Source organism: Bos indicus, chromosome 7 (genome assembly GCF_029378745.1).
Source record: "Bos indicus isolate NIAB-ARS_2022 breed Sahiwal x Tharparkar chromosome 7, NIAB-ARS_B.indTharparkar_mat_pri_1.0, whole genome shotgun sequence".
NCBI lineage: Eukaryota > Metazoa > Chordata > Mammalia > Artiodactyla > Bovidae > Bos > Bos indicus.
Genome location: NC_091766.1, coordinates 96,160,925 through 96,178,754, shown reverse-complemented (window position 1 = coordinate 96,178,754; position 17,830 = coordinate 96,160,925). Strand labels below are relative to the sequence as shown.

The 17,830-nt window shown below is 40.9% G+C and overlaps 1 protein-coding gene across 1 annotated transcript in view; it reads right to left on the bottom strand.

Moving 5' to 3' along the window:
- Positions 1-17,830, bottom strand: part of LNPEP (leucyl and cystinyl aminopeptidase) — a 102,569-nt gene that overhangs the window by 52,392 nt on the left and 32,347 nt on the right. The window contains exons 2-4 of the mRNA XM_019965457.2: positions 7,800-8,640; positions 2,876-3,014; positions 1,249-1,380 (exon numbers count right to left, since the gene is read on the bottom strand). Coding sequence (XP_019821016.2) covers positions 1,249-1,380; positions 2,876-3,014; positions 7,800-8,640 — 1,112 coding nt within the window. The remainder of the gene's footprint in view (positions 1-1,248; positions 1,381-2,875; positions 3,015-7,799; positions 8,641-17,830) is intronic.

Below are 17,830 nucleotides of genomic sequence, written 5' to 3'. Positions count from 1 at the left end.
ATGCTCTCTCTGTACTGCAATTTTCATTTCATTGTATTTTTCAGACTGAGAATTTTTTTTTTAATGATTTCAATGTCTTTGTTAAGCTTCTCATTTTGTTCATGTATTATTTCTTGATTTAACTGAATTGCCTTTTTCTATTTTCCAGTAGTTCAGTTTCCTTGGAACAGCTAATCTGAAGTCTTTACTGAGTAAATGGCAGATTTCCACGTCTTTGGTATTGGTTACTGGAAGATGACTGTGACCCTTTGGTGGTACTGTGTTTCCTTAAATCGTTGCATTAGTGTTTTCACATCTGAAACAGCAGTCACCTTCTCTGGTCTTTACTGATTGTTCTCTCCAATGCGTCTAAACTTGTATGCTTTGCTCCAAAAGCATACTAGAACTTTTCTGCTAGAAATGTGGACTTCCACAAAGTCTCTATTATCCAAGCATAATTGTCTAAGACTGTTTTACAGAGCTTCCAGACCATAGCCAAAGGGACTACAGTAATTGCGTGGGCCACAGCGGGGTCCTCAGCCAGGACTGACGTCTGTATGCTGAGACCTGATGCACGAGAGGGCAAGGCCCCTCCCAGGTTCTTAGGAATATAGTGCTGGACCCCACATCTTCCACAAAGGCATTTCTGTCCATAGATAGATGCCAAATTGTTGTTCCTGGGGCGGGAGAGCAGACAGGGATGAATGAGGGACATTTTATCAAGCCATTATGTGTGTGCATGTCACTCAAATGTGTCCGATTCTTTGCGATCCCATAGACTGTAATGCGCCAGGCTCTTCTGCCCATGGAATCCTCCAGGCAAGAATACTGGAGTGGGTAGCCATTCCCTTCTCCAGGAGATCCTCCCAACCCAGGGATCAAACCCAGGTCTTCCACACTGCAGGCAATTCTTTACCACCTGAGCCACCAGGGAAGTCCCTATCCAGCCACAATGCTGCCACTTATTTCAAATCTAAACAGTCACACAAAACTGTACAGCTCAGTTCTAGAGGCTTTATCGCCTTTACATACTGCCTTACTGAGATTCTCTTAACAAAGTAAGATTCAAAGGAACTAGAAAATCACTGACTTTTCCAGGTATCCAAATAGTAAATAACCACTAAGTAAAATAACAGTTCTGGCATAAAACGTCAGAGTGGTGAATCAAAAGCTTGTGTTTCTTCACACAGCAGTTGCCAGATATCATGAAAGGATTCCTCTCCACCTCTTATAAACAGGTTTCTAAGACAACTGCCGTGACGTACGTACCAGGGTTCCGTTTACATCCTGACTCAGATTCTTCATCTCGCCCACGATGAAAGCAACCAGGTAGGTGCTCATCTTCACGCTCTCAAAAAACTCATCCTGAACAAGTCCGTCTTCCAGCACAACTGATGACTTCTACAAGCAAAGCAGAAAACGACAGTTCTGTAACTGTGGGGATACATGACGGTGACATATAAACTGGGCAACTGAAAATTCAAATAGGAAATACGTAGTGAAGATGCTGGCCTATTTTAATCTCTCAGCACAAGTTTCTAAACAGTACGGATCTCAGCCTCAGCCTGCTCTACCTTCCTTCATCTTGAGGACATACTGCATACAGTAAAATCCTTAAAAAGCTCTTAGTTTCAAACCATGGCTTTAAATAAATGTAAGTTAGAGACAGTGACAGTGGCTCTGTGTCTCCCCTTTAAAACACCACCAAAGACAAAAAGCCTTGCTCATGATCTGAGAATACTCATTCTACTGCTACAAAAATCATACATTCACATGAGGAGGAGCTACAGCTGGTTAATCCCTCCAAACGAAAGGCTACGGGATCAAAGATGAGAAGTCACTACAGAAGTCTGCAGTAGACACAAGATGAGGGAACATGTGCAACCTTGCAGGATTTGCCACCCACGAATTTAAAATGTTTTAGGTTCCTAGGCAAGTAAGCACTCCATCTCTCTTAAAGAAAGATTAAGGTGAAGAGTTAAGGTGAGGAGTAGAGCTGCTGAAGTGACGTCCTTGTTGAAGGACAGACCATGTCCTCTTCTGGACTCAAGGGCTGACTCTACAATCAGTTAGATGTTGCTGCTCCTCCCCACCCCCCGTCCCCAGCCACAGGGGTTCTGAGAAGCTTCTATCCAGCTGCATACAGCTCTCAAGTGGCCCAAGTGTTAGCTGCTCAGTCAAGTCCGACTCTTTGCGACCCCATGGACGGTAGCCCATCAGACTCCTCTGTCTGTGGGATTTTTCCAGGCAAGAATACTGCAGTGGGTTGCCATTCCCTTCTCCAGGGGATCCTCCTGACCCAGGGATTGAACCCAGGTCTCCAGCATTGAAGGCAGATTCTTTATCATATGAGCCACCAGCTAACAAAAGGACCCTCTGAGTTCTGTTCAGTGTAAAAACAATTCTGCCTGGTTTCATTCCCACCACCTCCCATGTGGAGCTCACAGCCAAGAAAGACATCCATGTTCTTATTGTTAAACCTCCATGTCACAATATCAACTTTTTCAATAACCAGTAAAACATCAAGGTCAATCGTGATTCAACACTTATCAAATATCACAGTTTAGAATAGCAAATTCACCATGTCTTCAAAAATATCATTGTCTCTTTAGTAGTAGTTCATAGTATTAATATTTACAGAACTTCAGTACATAGCACACACTTCACATTTCCTGCCTATGCGTTCCACATCCAGTCTTTCTCCTCCCGCAAGTGCTTCTCAGGCTGACTTCACAACTGATTCCAGTACATATTTTACTTTTATTAAAGCATTTTAAGAAAGAATGGGAAAGTATACGATTTTAATCATTCTCAGTGGTATGGCAAAGAAGAATCCAAGTATTCATAACAAAGAGACCCATTCAAAAAATTTTACATTCAAGGAACAGAACAGTACCTTAGGCATATTTGATAAAGCAGTGTATTGCTCATCTCTTTTGATCCTGATGACAAATGTGGCTTTAAATGCTGGTTCATCAAAACAAGGAAAAGCAGATCTTGCTGCCAAGGGTTCAAACTGAGTTGCTGCAAAGTACCTAAAACGAATGCAAATCCATCCAACAGTTATTGAGCACCTACTATTCAAAGCACCCTGCCAAGTTCTAGGGATACTAAGATAAATATCATACAAGTCCAGGCATTAAAGGATTTGCAATCAACTGGGAGAGGCAGAGGTTATACAATAGACGGAAAGTTCTCAGGCTGTAAATCATGTCCTAATGGTAAGAACAAAGCAGTGGGAACAAAGGGTAGGGATTCTGCCCAGTGGTAGAGACACTGTAAGAGAACTGCCGACAAAATATGAAGAGGGCCTTTAAAAATGAGGAATATTTGCAAAGGGAGAGAGGGAGAAAGGTATAGTCTAGAAAGAGCAGAAAGCACAAGCAAGGACAGAACAGTGCGTGTTCAGGGACTGGGGGTGGATGTCAACGTGGCTGGAGATGAAGCCACAGAGGTAGGTGACAGCTGGCCACTGAGGTCTTAAAAAGGTTTCTGAGCAAAGAATAGCATGCAAGATGTTCATCCACTGCCCTTATTCATCTGTACAGACTATGACTGGGTAACACTAAACCTCAAACTCACAATCTGCACTAGAACAAAGACGCAAAAACCCAGGCGTCCGACAGTATGCTGGGGTTCTTTACTCTCTTCAGAAGGGAATCAAAATTTTTCCTCCCCCTCCTACAACACAGCTACAACACTTGAGAATTTAACTGTAAGTCCTCAATTAAAGGTTGGTGGAAAAGCATAAATAGACGAGAAATGTCGATTTTTAATTCAGCAGAAGAATAAAGTAGATCTGCATTTGGGAATTCATCCAAACATGGCCATAGAGCTATCGGCACAAATGCAGTGCTGGTGTGCACAAATCAATATAATCAATATAGTCAATATGGTACTTAGACAACCACCACTTCGGAGATGATGGCCTTGCTTCCTCAGGGCTTAGTTTCTACTGATAATTTTTAAAAGGCAAGAGGAAAAGAGTGTAAGATTTAAAGGCAGAAGACCCAAACTCTGCAACTTACCAGCCATGTGACTTAAGCATATCGGTGACCTACATCCCATATCCTTATTTGTGAAACTAGGATTGATGTAGGATCCCTAACCAAACATTTAGGGGTGTTGATTCTATTTCAAAATTCTATTTTGATACTTAACGACAACCACATTTATGCCACAAAGTCCTACACAGGTGTCTATTATAAATACTAGACAGTCATAACTCTTCCTTTGTGCCCAAATAACTACTTCTTAGAGCAAACTGCAAGAATGATAGCAATCAGCACACATGAAACAACTGAAACATGTTTCTGACGTTCTATCTCCTCACTCAACTCCCAAATTCTTACCCAGTTAACAGAAGATTTTGGAAGAGGGCCGCAAGGGACTGGGAGTTGGAGAGGGGGGGCGGGGATAAAGTCTGATGACATTCATACTATTCATATGAGAGTCTACTTGGACCATCATTTTGGATAAAAAACTGGATTATAATGTTCTGAGACCAAAAAGATCTTAAAAGAGATGTTAAAAGAGATGCAATAACAACTCTCTTACACTGAAGTCCCTTTAAGAAGGCTAATTGATGATACTTACAACCTAAGCTAATTACAACCTAATCATGTATGGATGTGAGAGTTGGACTGTGAAGAAAGCTGAGCGCCGAAGAATTGATGCTTTTGAACTGTGGTGTTGGAGAAGACTCTTGAGAGTCCCTTGGACTGCAAGGAGATCCAACCAGTCCATTCTGAAGGAGATCAGCCCTGGGATTTCTTTGGAAGGAATGATGCTAAAGCTGAAACTCCAGTACTTTGGCCACCTCATGCGAAGAGTTGACTCATTGGAAAAGACTCTGATGCTGGGAGGGATCAGGGGCAAGAAGAGAAGGGGACGACAGAGGATGAGATGGCTGGATGGCATCACCGACTCGATGGACGTGAGTTTGAGTGAACTCCGGGAGTTGGTGATGGACAGGGAGGCCTGGCGTGCTGCAATTCATGGGGTTGCAAAGAGTCGGACACGACTGAGCAACTGAACTGAACTGAACTAAACAAACTAAGCTGAATACCGCAAAGTTTACTCTCTCATTAGTGACTGCATTTGCCTTCAGAAATACTAGCTGCAGTTTGAGCACCACCTCCAGCAGCACTGAAGACACTTATGAATTAGCTGAGGGTCAGGTAAAAGAATTCGAAGCACTGGTGATAACAATGGGTAAAGAGGTGTGAATGGATGAAGGAGGCAGTGTACCCCAGTGGTTAAGAATATGTGGTCTTTATAGTGAAAATGACTGGATTCGAATTCCCCTCTGCTACTTGCTAGTCAAAAGATGCTGAATGAGTTCTTTCGTGTGCCTCTGCTTCCTCATCTGAAAAGTGAATAAAATATAATTTCTACCCCTTCCTGAGTTTGACAGGATAAAAAACTAAACACACAGCATGCTTGCACCAGCTTCTAGCACTTCAGTTCTCAAGTAAATACGGGCTGCCGTTAACACTGGAATCCAGGAAAGTGCACATGAAGTTCATGAAGACAGGTGAGGGCTGTGAGAAAAAGCAAAAATACCAAAACTCCCAGATCTAGGAAGAAATTGAACTAAGTCATCTTGAAAATGGGGAACTGCTGGAGGATCATAAACCAAAGACCAACGTGGTCAGGTCTGTGCTTCTACAGCTAGTCTGGCAGCCTATGGGAAAGAGAAGGGGAGACCTGTGGCTGGATTAGAGGTCAGAGATCTAGTTAAGAAGATGCTTCGAGAGTTCAAGAAAACGACACTGAGAGGAAGGACAAAGAAATAAAGCACATCCCCACCCTAAATTTCTTTACTAGTTTGTTTAGTATCAGTTTGTTATCTAGAACCTTAAGTCTATGGTCAACAGCTCCGCCTCATAGATGACACAGGTTAAAGTTCCTCTACCACAAACAGTGTCAGTACATTTGACACTTACACACACTTTGATTTTCCAATCGATAAGGAATACATTCCTTAGTTACTCTGTTTTGAATTCTAGTTTTCAGATCCCTTGAAAGGTATAAATAATCTTTTAAACTTTTATCTCGTATCAAGATATACAATTAGGTGGGGCATTCATTTTATGGAACCAGGTAAGTAAATAAATTTATATATGTTTTCTGGAACAGCAGAGTTTGAAAAAATACTCTATTTCTTAATTGTAAGAATCTGTCTTCCATTTCTCTAGCATTTTGCACCACTCAATCCAGCCCATAGCAAGAGTCAACAAGTGACATATTCAAGAGCACCACTCTTCCCATTACATACAGGCGGGCCCAAGAGAGCCCAAGGGCAATAATCTGAATGGAAGAGGTGACTAGGGGATTTATTCAAAGACTTGCCACATACTAAGAACACTGTTTCTATATATATCCTATAATTCCTAGAAGATGATGGAGATTATAGAAGGAGAAGTAAAGCCAAGAAGCCCCAAGCTACCACTGCAACTTAAATTTGCTTTTTATGTCAGATCTCACGGTGAGAGCCAGTAGGCCATTTATTTTTAAAACATTACATTAAGGGGAAAGAGAAAAATTACTTATCTGAATAGGAGTAAAGACTTTGCTCATCTTTTTCTCTATTTAAGAAGGATCAAAACACTTAAGATTTAAAATATTCATCTATTGTTCTCAACATATCAACATGCATTAGCCAAATGGCCAGCATCAGTAATTCACTGGTTTGCAAAGGAATATGAGAGAATGCTCCAAGGCATTAGGCAGATCTGACAAGGAATTTGGACATGTAAGAGAACTGACATTACTGCTACTGAAGAATGACCTGTATGCACCTGTGCTCTGCATCCTTCCAGAAATTCAAGCTGTATCTGTCTATGAACATTAAGGTTAAACAACAGAAAGTTGTTGTTGTTCAGTCTCCCAGTCGTGTCTGACTCTTTGTGACCCCATGGACTGCAGCACGCCAAAGAACAAAATATGTGGTCTAAATGGGAAGTTTAGGAATTTTATGTTTTAAGTCCCTTTTTTAAAATTAAAATTATAAAATTTCTTTCTTAAAATTTCCATCAGAAATCCAAAATAGAGTGGCACTAAAAGAAATAAACCAGCAAAAATTAAAGATACTAAAAGTGAGATATATACATAGATATAGATATATATATATCTATATCTATATCTAAGTTTACAGCACTTCTTCATGCTTCCTTTCTCTATCTCAGTAAGCACCTTCTAAAAGTTTCCACATAATAGTAAAATAAGTCTTAAGGGATAATCAATATTTTCCACTCTGCTTCACATAGAGACCTTGTAAGGGGACAGAAACTAGATTCATAAGATATGAAAAGCTCAAGATAATGTAAGTTCTTGTAACTGAGAATGTAAGTGATACAATCTTTAGCCATTTCCTTCCGTCAGCAAGCCCCTACCTCCACCACGACACATGACATTGTCATGATATATGCTCAGGGTTTTGACTGAAAGAGCAGTAGTAGTGATAGGTGCTCGGTCGTGTCTGACTCTTTGTGGCCCCATGGACTGTAACCCACCAGGCTCCTCTGTCCATGGGATTCTCCAGGCAAGAATACTGGAGTGGGTTGCCATTCCCTTCTCCAGATGATCTTCCAGACCCAGGGATCAAACCCGGGTCTCCTGCATTGCAGGCAGACTCTTTACCGTCTGAGCTACAGTATACTCTTTCAAATCACCATTCTATTATTTTGCACCTAATCTCTTAAAAATAATAATAATAATAATAATTGCAGTCAATGTCGCTGATGTGGGCAAAGAGATCCATATTGCAGAAGTCATCAGAGAGCAAAGAAGCAGAATCACTGAAGAGGGCTACATACTTTTTCTCATTACTTTCGTCTCTGTAGGAGATGCCATAAAAGCCATAGTAAGAACTAGATATGTTTGCCGAATACTCGATCTTCAAGGTATAATTGTGCCCTTCAAGCAGGGTCTCGGGGGCAACAATGGCGATTTGTTCATGCAGTGGGTACTCCAGGACGTCAACTTCTTTTTCCTGGCTTGAAACTGCGGTCATAAAAGTCACTCTGGAAATGTTGTGGCCTGTGCTGTGAAGAATGATGTTCCACGTGGCCTGAAGGGCCTGAAGCGAAATCGTCACAGAACCCCTGAACGTCATCGAGGTGAGGTTTGGGTGGAGGGTCAGGTCATAGCGCACTGGCGTAACGGCAGTGGGCAGCCTGATTTGGGCCCACGGAAACAACTTTCCATTTGTTGCGATGGGCTGAATCGGTTCCGTGGGTCGGTTGTTTTTATGGCAGCCTTCTTTGGTAAAGGTACACCTGGGCAGGAAGTAAATCGCCAGGATTATAGCAACAGCAAGTAGGATGATGCAAACACAGACCCCTATGGTCCTGGCAGAGGGCGCCGGGCAAGTCCCGTCCGAGTTCTGCCGGTAGCCGGCCGCGCTGTTTCGGAGGCCCGAGCTCCTGTTCATGAAGGACATGCCCAGAAGCTTCGCAGACGACTCGTAGTCCTCTTCATCCTCATCCAGCTCATGCTCGCCGAGGCCCCGCACCAGCAGTCGTGAGCCCCGGGGCTCGTACTCCACCTCGTCAGGCTCCAGAGGATGTAAACAGGGCTCTTTGGCTAAATCCACCACATCTGGTTCTTCCTCAAACATGCTGTTTTCAATCATATTCCTGGGGAGCTGAAGCCGATCTAAAAAAAAAAAAAAAAAAAAACACACCAAAACATAAGGAGCAGGCACAGAGTTAGGGGGAGATAGGGCATAATAAAAGGTCTACTAGCAAGACCACATTTAATCTAAGGATTTTTTTTTTTAATCTCTGAGACTTATTTCTATTTCAGAGCTACTGAATTAGATGACACTTGTAATATTCTGGTATTACTCATTAAAAACCCAATTATAGGTAACAACATATCACAGTAATGAAATAAGAAAGCTAAATACACAGGCTAGTATCAAAAAAAAAAAAAGGCAGCTGAGATTAAATACTGATTTCTTGAATACACTCCTATCCAACAACCTGGGCCCTTGTCCTGAGGGAACAGGGAAGCCTGGTGTGCTGCAGTCCGTGGGGTCGCAAAGAGTCAGACACGAGTTGGCGACTGAATGACAACAAGTCTGAGCAGCACCGGTCCAAGCCTTCTTCACGGTGAGACCCCGGCAGCACTGGACACGGCATCCCGGCGTGTGCTCTGGCCACCCCAGACTGCTCACTAATCTGAGCCAAGCCAGGCGGCTCTTCTATTTCATCCTCCATGTCTGTTTTCCTCGCTGGTCCCTTTGCCTGCAGTGTCATCATTTCCCCCACCCTAGTCCACCGAGTGAACACCTGTTATTCCACAACTCATCTTAACTTGCTACTGTGTAAATTAAGAAAAAGTTATTTTCTTGTTTTTCCCTTTCTCTTTATTACCTTTCAAAAATACATTTTCTTTTCATCTTGCTCCTTTCACTTTTGGGGGGGCATAGAGACCCCCATGAGGTTGCCTTTTCCTATCTCCTCTCCATCCCCTAATTTATAAAACCTATGCTACGTTTAGTCAAGGTTATGGTTTTTCCTGTGGTCATGTATGGATGTGAGAGTTGGACTATAAAGAAAGCTGAGCACTGAAGAATTGATGCGTTTGAACTGTAGTGTTGAAGAAGACTCTTGAGAGTCCCTTGGACTGCAAGGAGATCCAACCAGTCCATCTAAAGGAGATCAGTCCTGGGTGTTCACTGGAAGGAATGATGAAGCTGAAGCTCCAATACTTTATTCACCTGATGTGAAGAGCTGACTCACTGGAAAAAGACCCTAATGCTGGGAAAGGTTGAAGGCAAGAGAAAAAGGGGATGACAGAGGATGAGATGGTTGGATGGCATCACCGACTCGATGGACATGAGTTTGGGTAAGCTCTGGGAGTTGGTGATGGACAGGGAGGCCTGGCGTGCTGCAGCCCACAGGGTTGCAAAGAGTCAAGACACAATCAAGCGACTGAACTGACTGACTGGTGCTACTTTTATAGTTTTCTTTCAATAAAACTTTTAATCACTTTCTAGGTGTATGGGTTCAGCAATCTGCCATCCACCCATCTCATATGAATGATCTAGAAATGGAAAAAAGGTCACAGTTATAACATCCTGCTTTGGGAATTTAATCTCCTAAACATCCTTCAGTGCTCCAACTTCTTGTGACCTAATTGTGTTTTGTTTTGATAGTTGATTGTGTTTGAGACTCACAGACTTCACTAATAGAGCGAATATTACCATAATGGAACTCAAAAACTTTTTTGTAAAACTTTTAATAAAATCTCAGTAGTTAGAAATTTTCTGTGGTAGTTTTTTAATTAATTATTTTAACTGGAGGATAGTTACAATATTGTGGTGGTTTTTGCCATACATCGACATGAATCAGCCACAGATGAACACACGTCCTCCTATCCTGAACCCCTCTCCCACCATCTGTGGTCGTTTTAAGTACCTGGTACAGTGGTGCAGATTGGTTGCTTCATTTGCTTTTTCATTAAAAGGCCATTCTGACTTTTTTATCTCCTATGGGACGATGATGTTCTCTTAGGCATTTGCCCACGTGTTCTCTCAGGCCTGATGCAGACAACCATGGGGTCTGAGCTGCTGCTAAGTCGCTTCAGTCGTGTCCAACTCTGTGCAACCCCATAGACGGCAAGCCCACCAGGCTCTGCCATCCCTGGGATTCTCCAGGCAAGAACACTGGAGCAGTACAGTTTAATTTAATAAATTACTAAACTAACTGTAAGTATCAGTTCAGTCAGTTCAGTTCAGTCGCTCAGTCGTGTCCAACTCTTTGCCACACCATGAATCGCAGCACACCAGGCCTCCCTATCCATCACCAACTCCTGGAGTTCACCCAGACTCATGTCCATCGAGTCAGTGATGCCATCCAGCCATCTCATCCTCTGTCGTCCCCTTCTCCTCCTGCCCCCGATCCCTCCCAACATCAGAGTCTTTTCCAATGAGTCAACTCTTCGCATGAGGTGGCCAAAGTACTGGAGTTTCAGCGTTAGCATCATTCCTTCCAAAGAAATCCCAGGGCTGATCTCCTTCAGAATGGACTGGTTGGATCTCCTTGCAGTCCAAGGGACTCTCAAGTATAGTCTCAGCTTAATAATTTAGAGCATTCCCATGCCTGAAGTCCACCCCCTGAGAACTTCATCTTTGTGTCTTTGATTCCTCAGCCATGCCCTGTTTAAAGCCAAGGGGTATCCTGCAGTCTGACCATTTTACCATCTCCTACTGCACTTCATTAACTTCCAGTCTTTTGACTGGGGCTTAGTCAGATGCCTGCCCACATCCAGATAACCTAATTTAATTATTTATCACCCAATCAGATTAATACCTATGTGGAATTTTAAACTCAGAAATAGAGCACACCACTTCATCTGCTATATTTTTACTGCATATTAGAAGGCAATCTTTTGTATGCATGTACAATCATATCAAGTTAAATATATCAAACCAAGGAAAAATACTTTTATTACAGGTAGCCCATGAAGACTGTACTTCCGAGCCTATTTAAGAAATCTTGCTTTGCGTTCTTAAGTGAGTACACTTTGATCTCAGCATTAAAATTTGAGGGTAACACATGACTACCCATTGCTCTAAAGGGATTTTTTTTTGCATTTAAAGAAGGGATCCTAAAGAAACAGGAAATTTTCTAAAACTTCTTAAATCTACATACACAAGCTATCTATAAGCCCAAGGCAAAGAAGGTCCTAGTTGAACTATTTCGGTTTCAAACAACATAGGCCCACGTGGTTATGATCTAAGAAAATGGAAGATATTTCTTTTCATCAGATACTGCGAACTGGTGCTCCTTGACGTTGTCTGTGGACCAGCACCAATCTGCAAACTGTTTGTTATCCATCTGCAATAGGCCACATGAAGAATATTGATATTTTAAAACTTTTTTAGCACATTTACAGTAATGTTACATTTAACAAATTCAGTACTTTTAAAATGGAGCTTATATTTTTTCAATTTTCCAATGATTCATTTTTTATATGATATACAATTTCTACAACAGATTAAAAATTAAAAACCAAAAAAACCAGGAACCTTGATTCTCCAGCTCAGGTAATATGAGAAGCAATGGGCTGGACTATCAGCATTACTGGCAACTCAGGTGGATACAAAGTTAACAACTATGACAGGAGCAGTGGAAGTGATAAGGAGGGAACAACATGACAAGTCGTGTTAAAGAGTGAGAATACACAGGAACTGATGCTCTGCTGGGCTGGATGATGGAGACAGAGGGATGATGGAGATAGGCCTGCAGGATGGAGGCAGAGGAAGTTTATGTCAACCGCCTATGCACATTCTGGCTTGGATAATGAAGAGGGAATGCCAGTCACTGAGATGAGAACACAGGTTTCATATTCCCCCTGTTGGTTTTCTGGGGGGAAGCGGGGGAAGGGAGCAGCAAGAATGGAGTTACGAGATGGCATCTGGTATGGGACATGACATACTTACGTGACAGAGAGCCAGGTGGAGACGATTGCGTAATAGCATATTATAGCAGTAAAGGGGCTTCCCAGGTGGCTCAGTGGTAAAGCATCCACCTGCCAATGCAGGAGACGCGGGGGGTTCGATCCCTGGTGTGGGAAGATCCTCTGGAGGAGGAAATGGCAACTCACTCCAGTATTCTCGCCTGGAGAATCCCAAGAACAGTTCATAGGGTCTCAGAGTCACACACCACTGAGCACACACGCATGCAAAGCACTGAAAGCCTCACTGTAAGACAGAGCTTCAAACCCTGGCTCTTCCACTGACTGCTTGATCTTAAACAGGTTACCAAACATCCCTGAGTTTCAATTTCCTCACCTATAAATATGGAAAACAGTACTGCTTTGTAAGTCTGTTACAAGGATTATGTTATGTGGGCCTGGACTCAAAAGAAGGATCTGGGTGGAAGATTCAGGTTTCAGAATTAGCTGTGTTTATTTAACTGAGGATTAAAATCATGCAGATAGATGAGACTACTGAAGGGATGTAAGCGTCAGAGAGCGTTACTATTTAAGAGGGGCCGCAGAGGAGGAGAAGTACCAGAGGCAGGAAAATCAGGACAGTAGAAAGCAAAGGAAGAGTTCATGAAGAAGGAAGTGGCTGGTGTTGAATGTCTTAGGAAGGTCACGTACGATGAAGCCAAAGAGAGGCCACTAGATCTGGCAACCTGCAAACCAGTGACTTTTTACGAGGCGACTTCAGAGGTGGGCAAGTGAAAGCCTGACTTCAGAGGCCCAAATAAAGAAGGGAAAGTTAACAAAGCCAGGTAGTAAGTGCTGCAGGCAGTTCTTTTGAGCACACAGCTGTACATCAAGAAAGAAACACAGGGTCAAACTAAAAGAAAATTGGCATACAGAAGTGTTAAATCCATTTGCTTTTGTTTGTTGGCCTGTGTCTAAGGTGGAAATAACCTAAGTGTGTATTTGCACATTTATGTGCATTTTACCATAATTAAAAATAAAAAGCAAGTGAAAACTTTTTTTAAAAAAAGAAAGGGACAGCAGATGGTTAATCCAGGGTTAAACATGTAGGGAGGATGTGGTGAGAGACAAAGGGGAAAATACACAAAGAGTAAGTGATTAACCGAGGTGTTCAATTTAGAAAACAGGACAGAAAGCAAAGCTACGGCAAACGACACGGTCAAGAGTCAAATAAAAGGAGCAAACTTCCCACAGACATTAATCCCTTTAAATTGCTATCACATTTTCTGAGAAAATGAAGTTTTAAAGGATGTATTTTCAAATCAACAAGCCAAAACAACTTTAAAAGAATAAACCTAATCTAAATTAAGGCTTGTTGGGCAGATATAAGAATTGGTATATTCAATTAGGTACTATAGCAACATGCAATATTCAAACTAGGCCCTAACAATAAAGGATTATTCTTCTTCTGAGGCCCTTATGACATATTTAAATAGAGGGAAAAGCTCCATGTGTGAGACAGCATTTACATCTTCTAGATGATTTCTAAATGGAAACCATTCAATTTCTGAAAAAGATGGCTAATTATCAACTAAAGTAACTATTTCTCTAATGAGCAGTCCTTTTCTATCAAAAAGAGGTTTTATTTTAAAGAAGTTTAAGGTGCAAAAGAAAATAGAAAGATTAGAATTTATAACAAAAAAAGTGATTCTTCTATACAAGTCTAATCTGGCAAAACATTACCCAACCCCCCAACCACACTCAAAGAAAACCTCTTGCTATTAACCACAAGGCCCACTTTAAGTCAGGAGTTTAGGTATATCAGTATCTCACCATTGAAGGGCAGTCATTAGCACTGTATATAAGTTTGGAAGAAGTTTTAAGTAGTCCCTTTTCTGGTAACATCCTGTTTGCTTATACCACAAGGTACAAGCAGTGTCATAAAACACAAACACAGAGTCCGACATGCATTCCTACTTTTACCACTAATAACAGTGCATTTTCACAAACTGCACTTAATTTTTCAGTTGACAGGACCAAGGTCACAGCCCAGGATGCAGGATCCAAGTAAGGTCATTCTCTCTTCCCTTCCCCTCACCCTCCTTGTCTCCCTTGAGAAGACAGAAGACAAGTGAATGGATAATTAGGGGTGGGAGGTGGGAAGATCAGAGAGAAATGGTTCGGTTCATGAACACCGTAAGCTCACTTTACCTATTTGGTTCCAAGAGTGACTAAGATTTATTTTGCCCTTTCATGCTACCCTAAAGTTCACTTTAATGCATGTAAAAATGCCATGGGAGACTTCCACCTTCAGTATGACAGAGTAATTGGTCCCAGACCTTTCCTCCTCTCATAAACAACTGGACAAAATAATGCAACTATTTTCAGGTACCAGCTAAGAGACGGGGCAAGAATGTGACCTCCGAAAGAAGGAAAGGGTCATCAGGCCACATCTGCTTGGTGCTCTGCCTTGGGGGTATTTTTCTGACTGTAGTACAGTGAGCTGGATTCCAGGCAGAGGAGGGCTGGGAGGCAGAGATAGGGTCCTGGGGAGGAGGGAGTTATACAGAGGGGGACCACAGAAGTTTGTATAAGGGTTTCCTGAGAGTCTTTAACCAATGCAGGACATGTAACTACACAGGGCTTACAAAAGAGTGGCTGTATTAAGGTTAACAGAAATACGAGAGGTCAAGCGACTTAAGGGAAAGACTGGCAGTCTAACCCAGTCCAAACAAAGAGAACTCATTAACACTCTGGGCATGAAACACTAGGAAGGCTTCGCTTTAGGAGTAAAAACATACCCCAGGATAAGGCCTACTCTAGACATACGCTAACAAAGCCCAAAACTAAGCCCTAATAGAATCCACAGCAGAAACAGAATTTGGAGGATGAGCCTTGCTAAGGTAAAGGGGCCTGGGGAAAAACCTTGAGACTTCCACAGATCAGCCATGGCAAAATATAAAGCTAAGCCTATACAAGATCAGTCAGTAACTAAACTGCCTACTAAAACAAAAATCAACACCCTACAAAGCCATTTTTAAAAAACACAGTATCTAAAGTAGGTAAAAACTTTAGATCAGCTATTATAAATATGTCTCAAAAAGTCAAGGACATTCTGTTTAAAAACAACAACAGAAAAGAATATATGAACAGATGGGAATCTCAGAAAAATCAAAACTAGAAAAAAGAACCAAATGGGAGGGGGAAAAAAAACAAAAAGGAAATTCTAGGACTGAAAGGTTCAATAACTAAAATGAAAAAGTCATTGAATAGATATTTTTTTCATCTTTTATCAGTATATCCAATTAACAATGCTGTGACAGTTTAAGGTGATCAGCGAAGCAACTTGGCCATAGCTATACATGTACCCAGTCTCCCCCAAACTCCCCTCCCATCCAGGCTGCCCCATAACACTAAGTGGAATTGCATGTGCTAGTTGGTTGTCCATTTCAAATAGAGGTCACTGAATAGACGTTAAGAGTGGATTTGAGATAGCAGAAGACAGAGTCTATGAACTTGACAGATCACTGCCAATTACAAATTTGAGGAATAAAGAGGAAAAAAAGATTTGCAGAAAAATGAACATAGCATCAGACATTTGTAGGACAGTATCAGTCTAACACGTATGTACTAACAGCCCCCCAAAAAAGACCACGAGAATAAAAGCAGAAAAGATATCTAAAGAAATAATTGTTAAAATTGTATTGTTTGATGAAAACACTATTTTATCATATCCAAAGAGCTCATCAAACTCCCAAGACAATAAATACAAAGAAAATCATATCTAGTTTAATCATGGTTGAACTGCTGAAAATCAAAGATAATGAGAAAATCAGTAAAAGGACCCCAAAACAATATGTTACATACAGGAGAAAAATAATGCAAAGAACACTAACTTCTCATCACAACAATGGGGACCAGGAGATGACAGAACATTTTTAAAGGACTAGAAGAAAAAAAAAAAAAAATCCATTCAGAATTCTCTATCTAGTGAAAAATCCTTCAAAAACAAGATAAACATATTTTCAAATAAAATGAAAGCTGACAAAGTTCTTCTCAAGCAGATGTGCACTACAAGAAATTACAAAAAAACAGTACTTCAGGATGGAGGGAAACAATACCATATGGAAATTCAGGTCTTCAGGAAGGAAAGGAGGATACCAAAAATGATGAATGCTGCTTCTGCTGCTGCTTAGTCGCTCAGTCATGTCCGACTCCTAGCGACCCCATGGACTGCAGCCTACCAGGCTCCTCCGTCCATGGGATTTTCCAGGCAAGAGTACTGGAGTGGAGTGCCATTGCCTTGTCCAAAATGATGAGTAAGTTACCAAAAAGTAAGTTTATATTTTTTACTTTTCTTAAAGTTTCCTTAAAAGACTCTTTTAAACAAGAATAACATGCAAGTAGTTTTGAACAGAAATAAAAGATATGACAAGAGCATGAAAAGTGGAGAGGGTGAATAAGGAGAGTTACATTAAATTATATTTGTGAATTGAGAAGATAAAATGGATGTGTCAAGTGAGGGGTTGGAGGTGTGAAGTAGGAAGTAAGAAAAGTCAGGGGTAAAATGTCAAGTGATATGATTCTGACTATAAACAGACTTTAAAAAGTTAAGGTTGCATATTATTAGCCCTAGAATAATCAATGAAAAAGTAACTTAAAACATGCATAGCAAAGAAACTAATAGAATAAATAAAATGAAGTATTAAAAAATAGCCAATTACCCAAAAGAAGGCCTTAGAAGAGAAAAACAAAAAGGGACCAATGGAAACAATGGCAAAAGGGTAGACTTAAAACCACCTACATAAATAATTACATGAACTATTAATGGATTAAGCAGCCAACGAAAGGGCGGAGATTATCATATTTAAACAACCAAGATTGAACTATACACTGTCTATAAGAGATGAATTAAAAATTAAAAGACAAATAGGTTAACAAAATAGAATGAAATTCATAATGATAAAAGCAGAAATTTATCAGCATAAGACACCATTCTTAAACATGTATGTACACAATAATAAAGCTTCAAAATTCATAAACAAAAAGTGGCAAAACTCAAGAGCAAAACAAAAACATTCACAACTATAACCAGAGATTTTATCATTTCTCTTCATACTAGTTGGAACAAGTAGGCAACAAATAAGTAAAGCAACAGGATATGTGAGAGATGCTATCAACCAACGTGGCCTAATTGACATTTACAGAACATTATACCAAATAACTACAGAATACATGAGTCATTTACCAAGACGATCACATGCTGGGCCATAAATCTCAATAAATTTCAAAAGACTGAACTAGACTTTTTTTAAAGACTATGTTCTCTGACCAAAAAACCAGTAATAGTAAATCCAGACAATCTCTAGATAGATATTTGGAAAATAGAAAATACACTTCTAAATAATCCAGGAGTCCAAGATAAGCCACAAGGAATTCA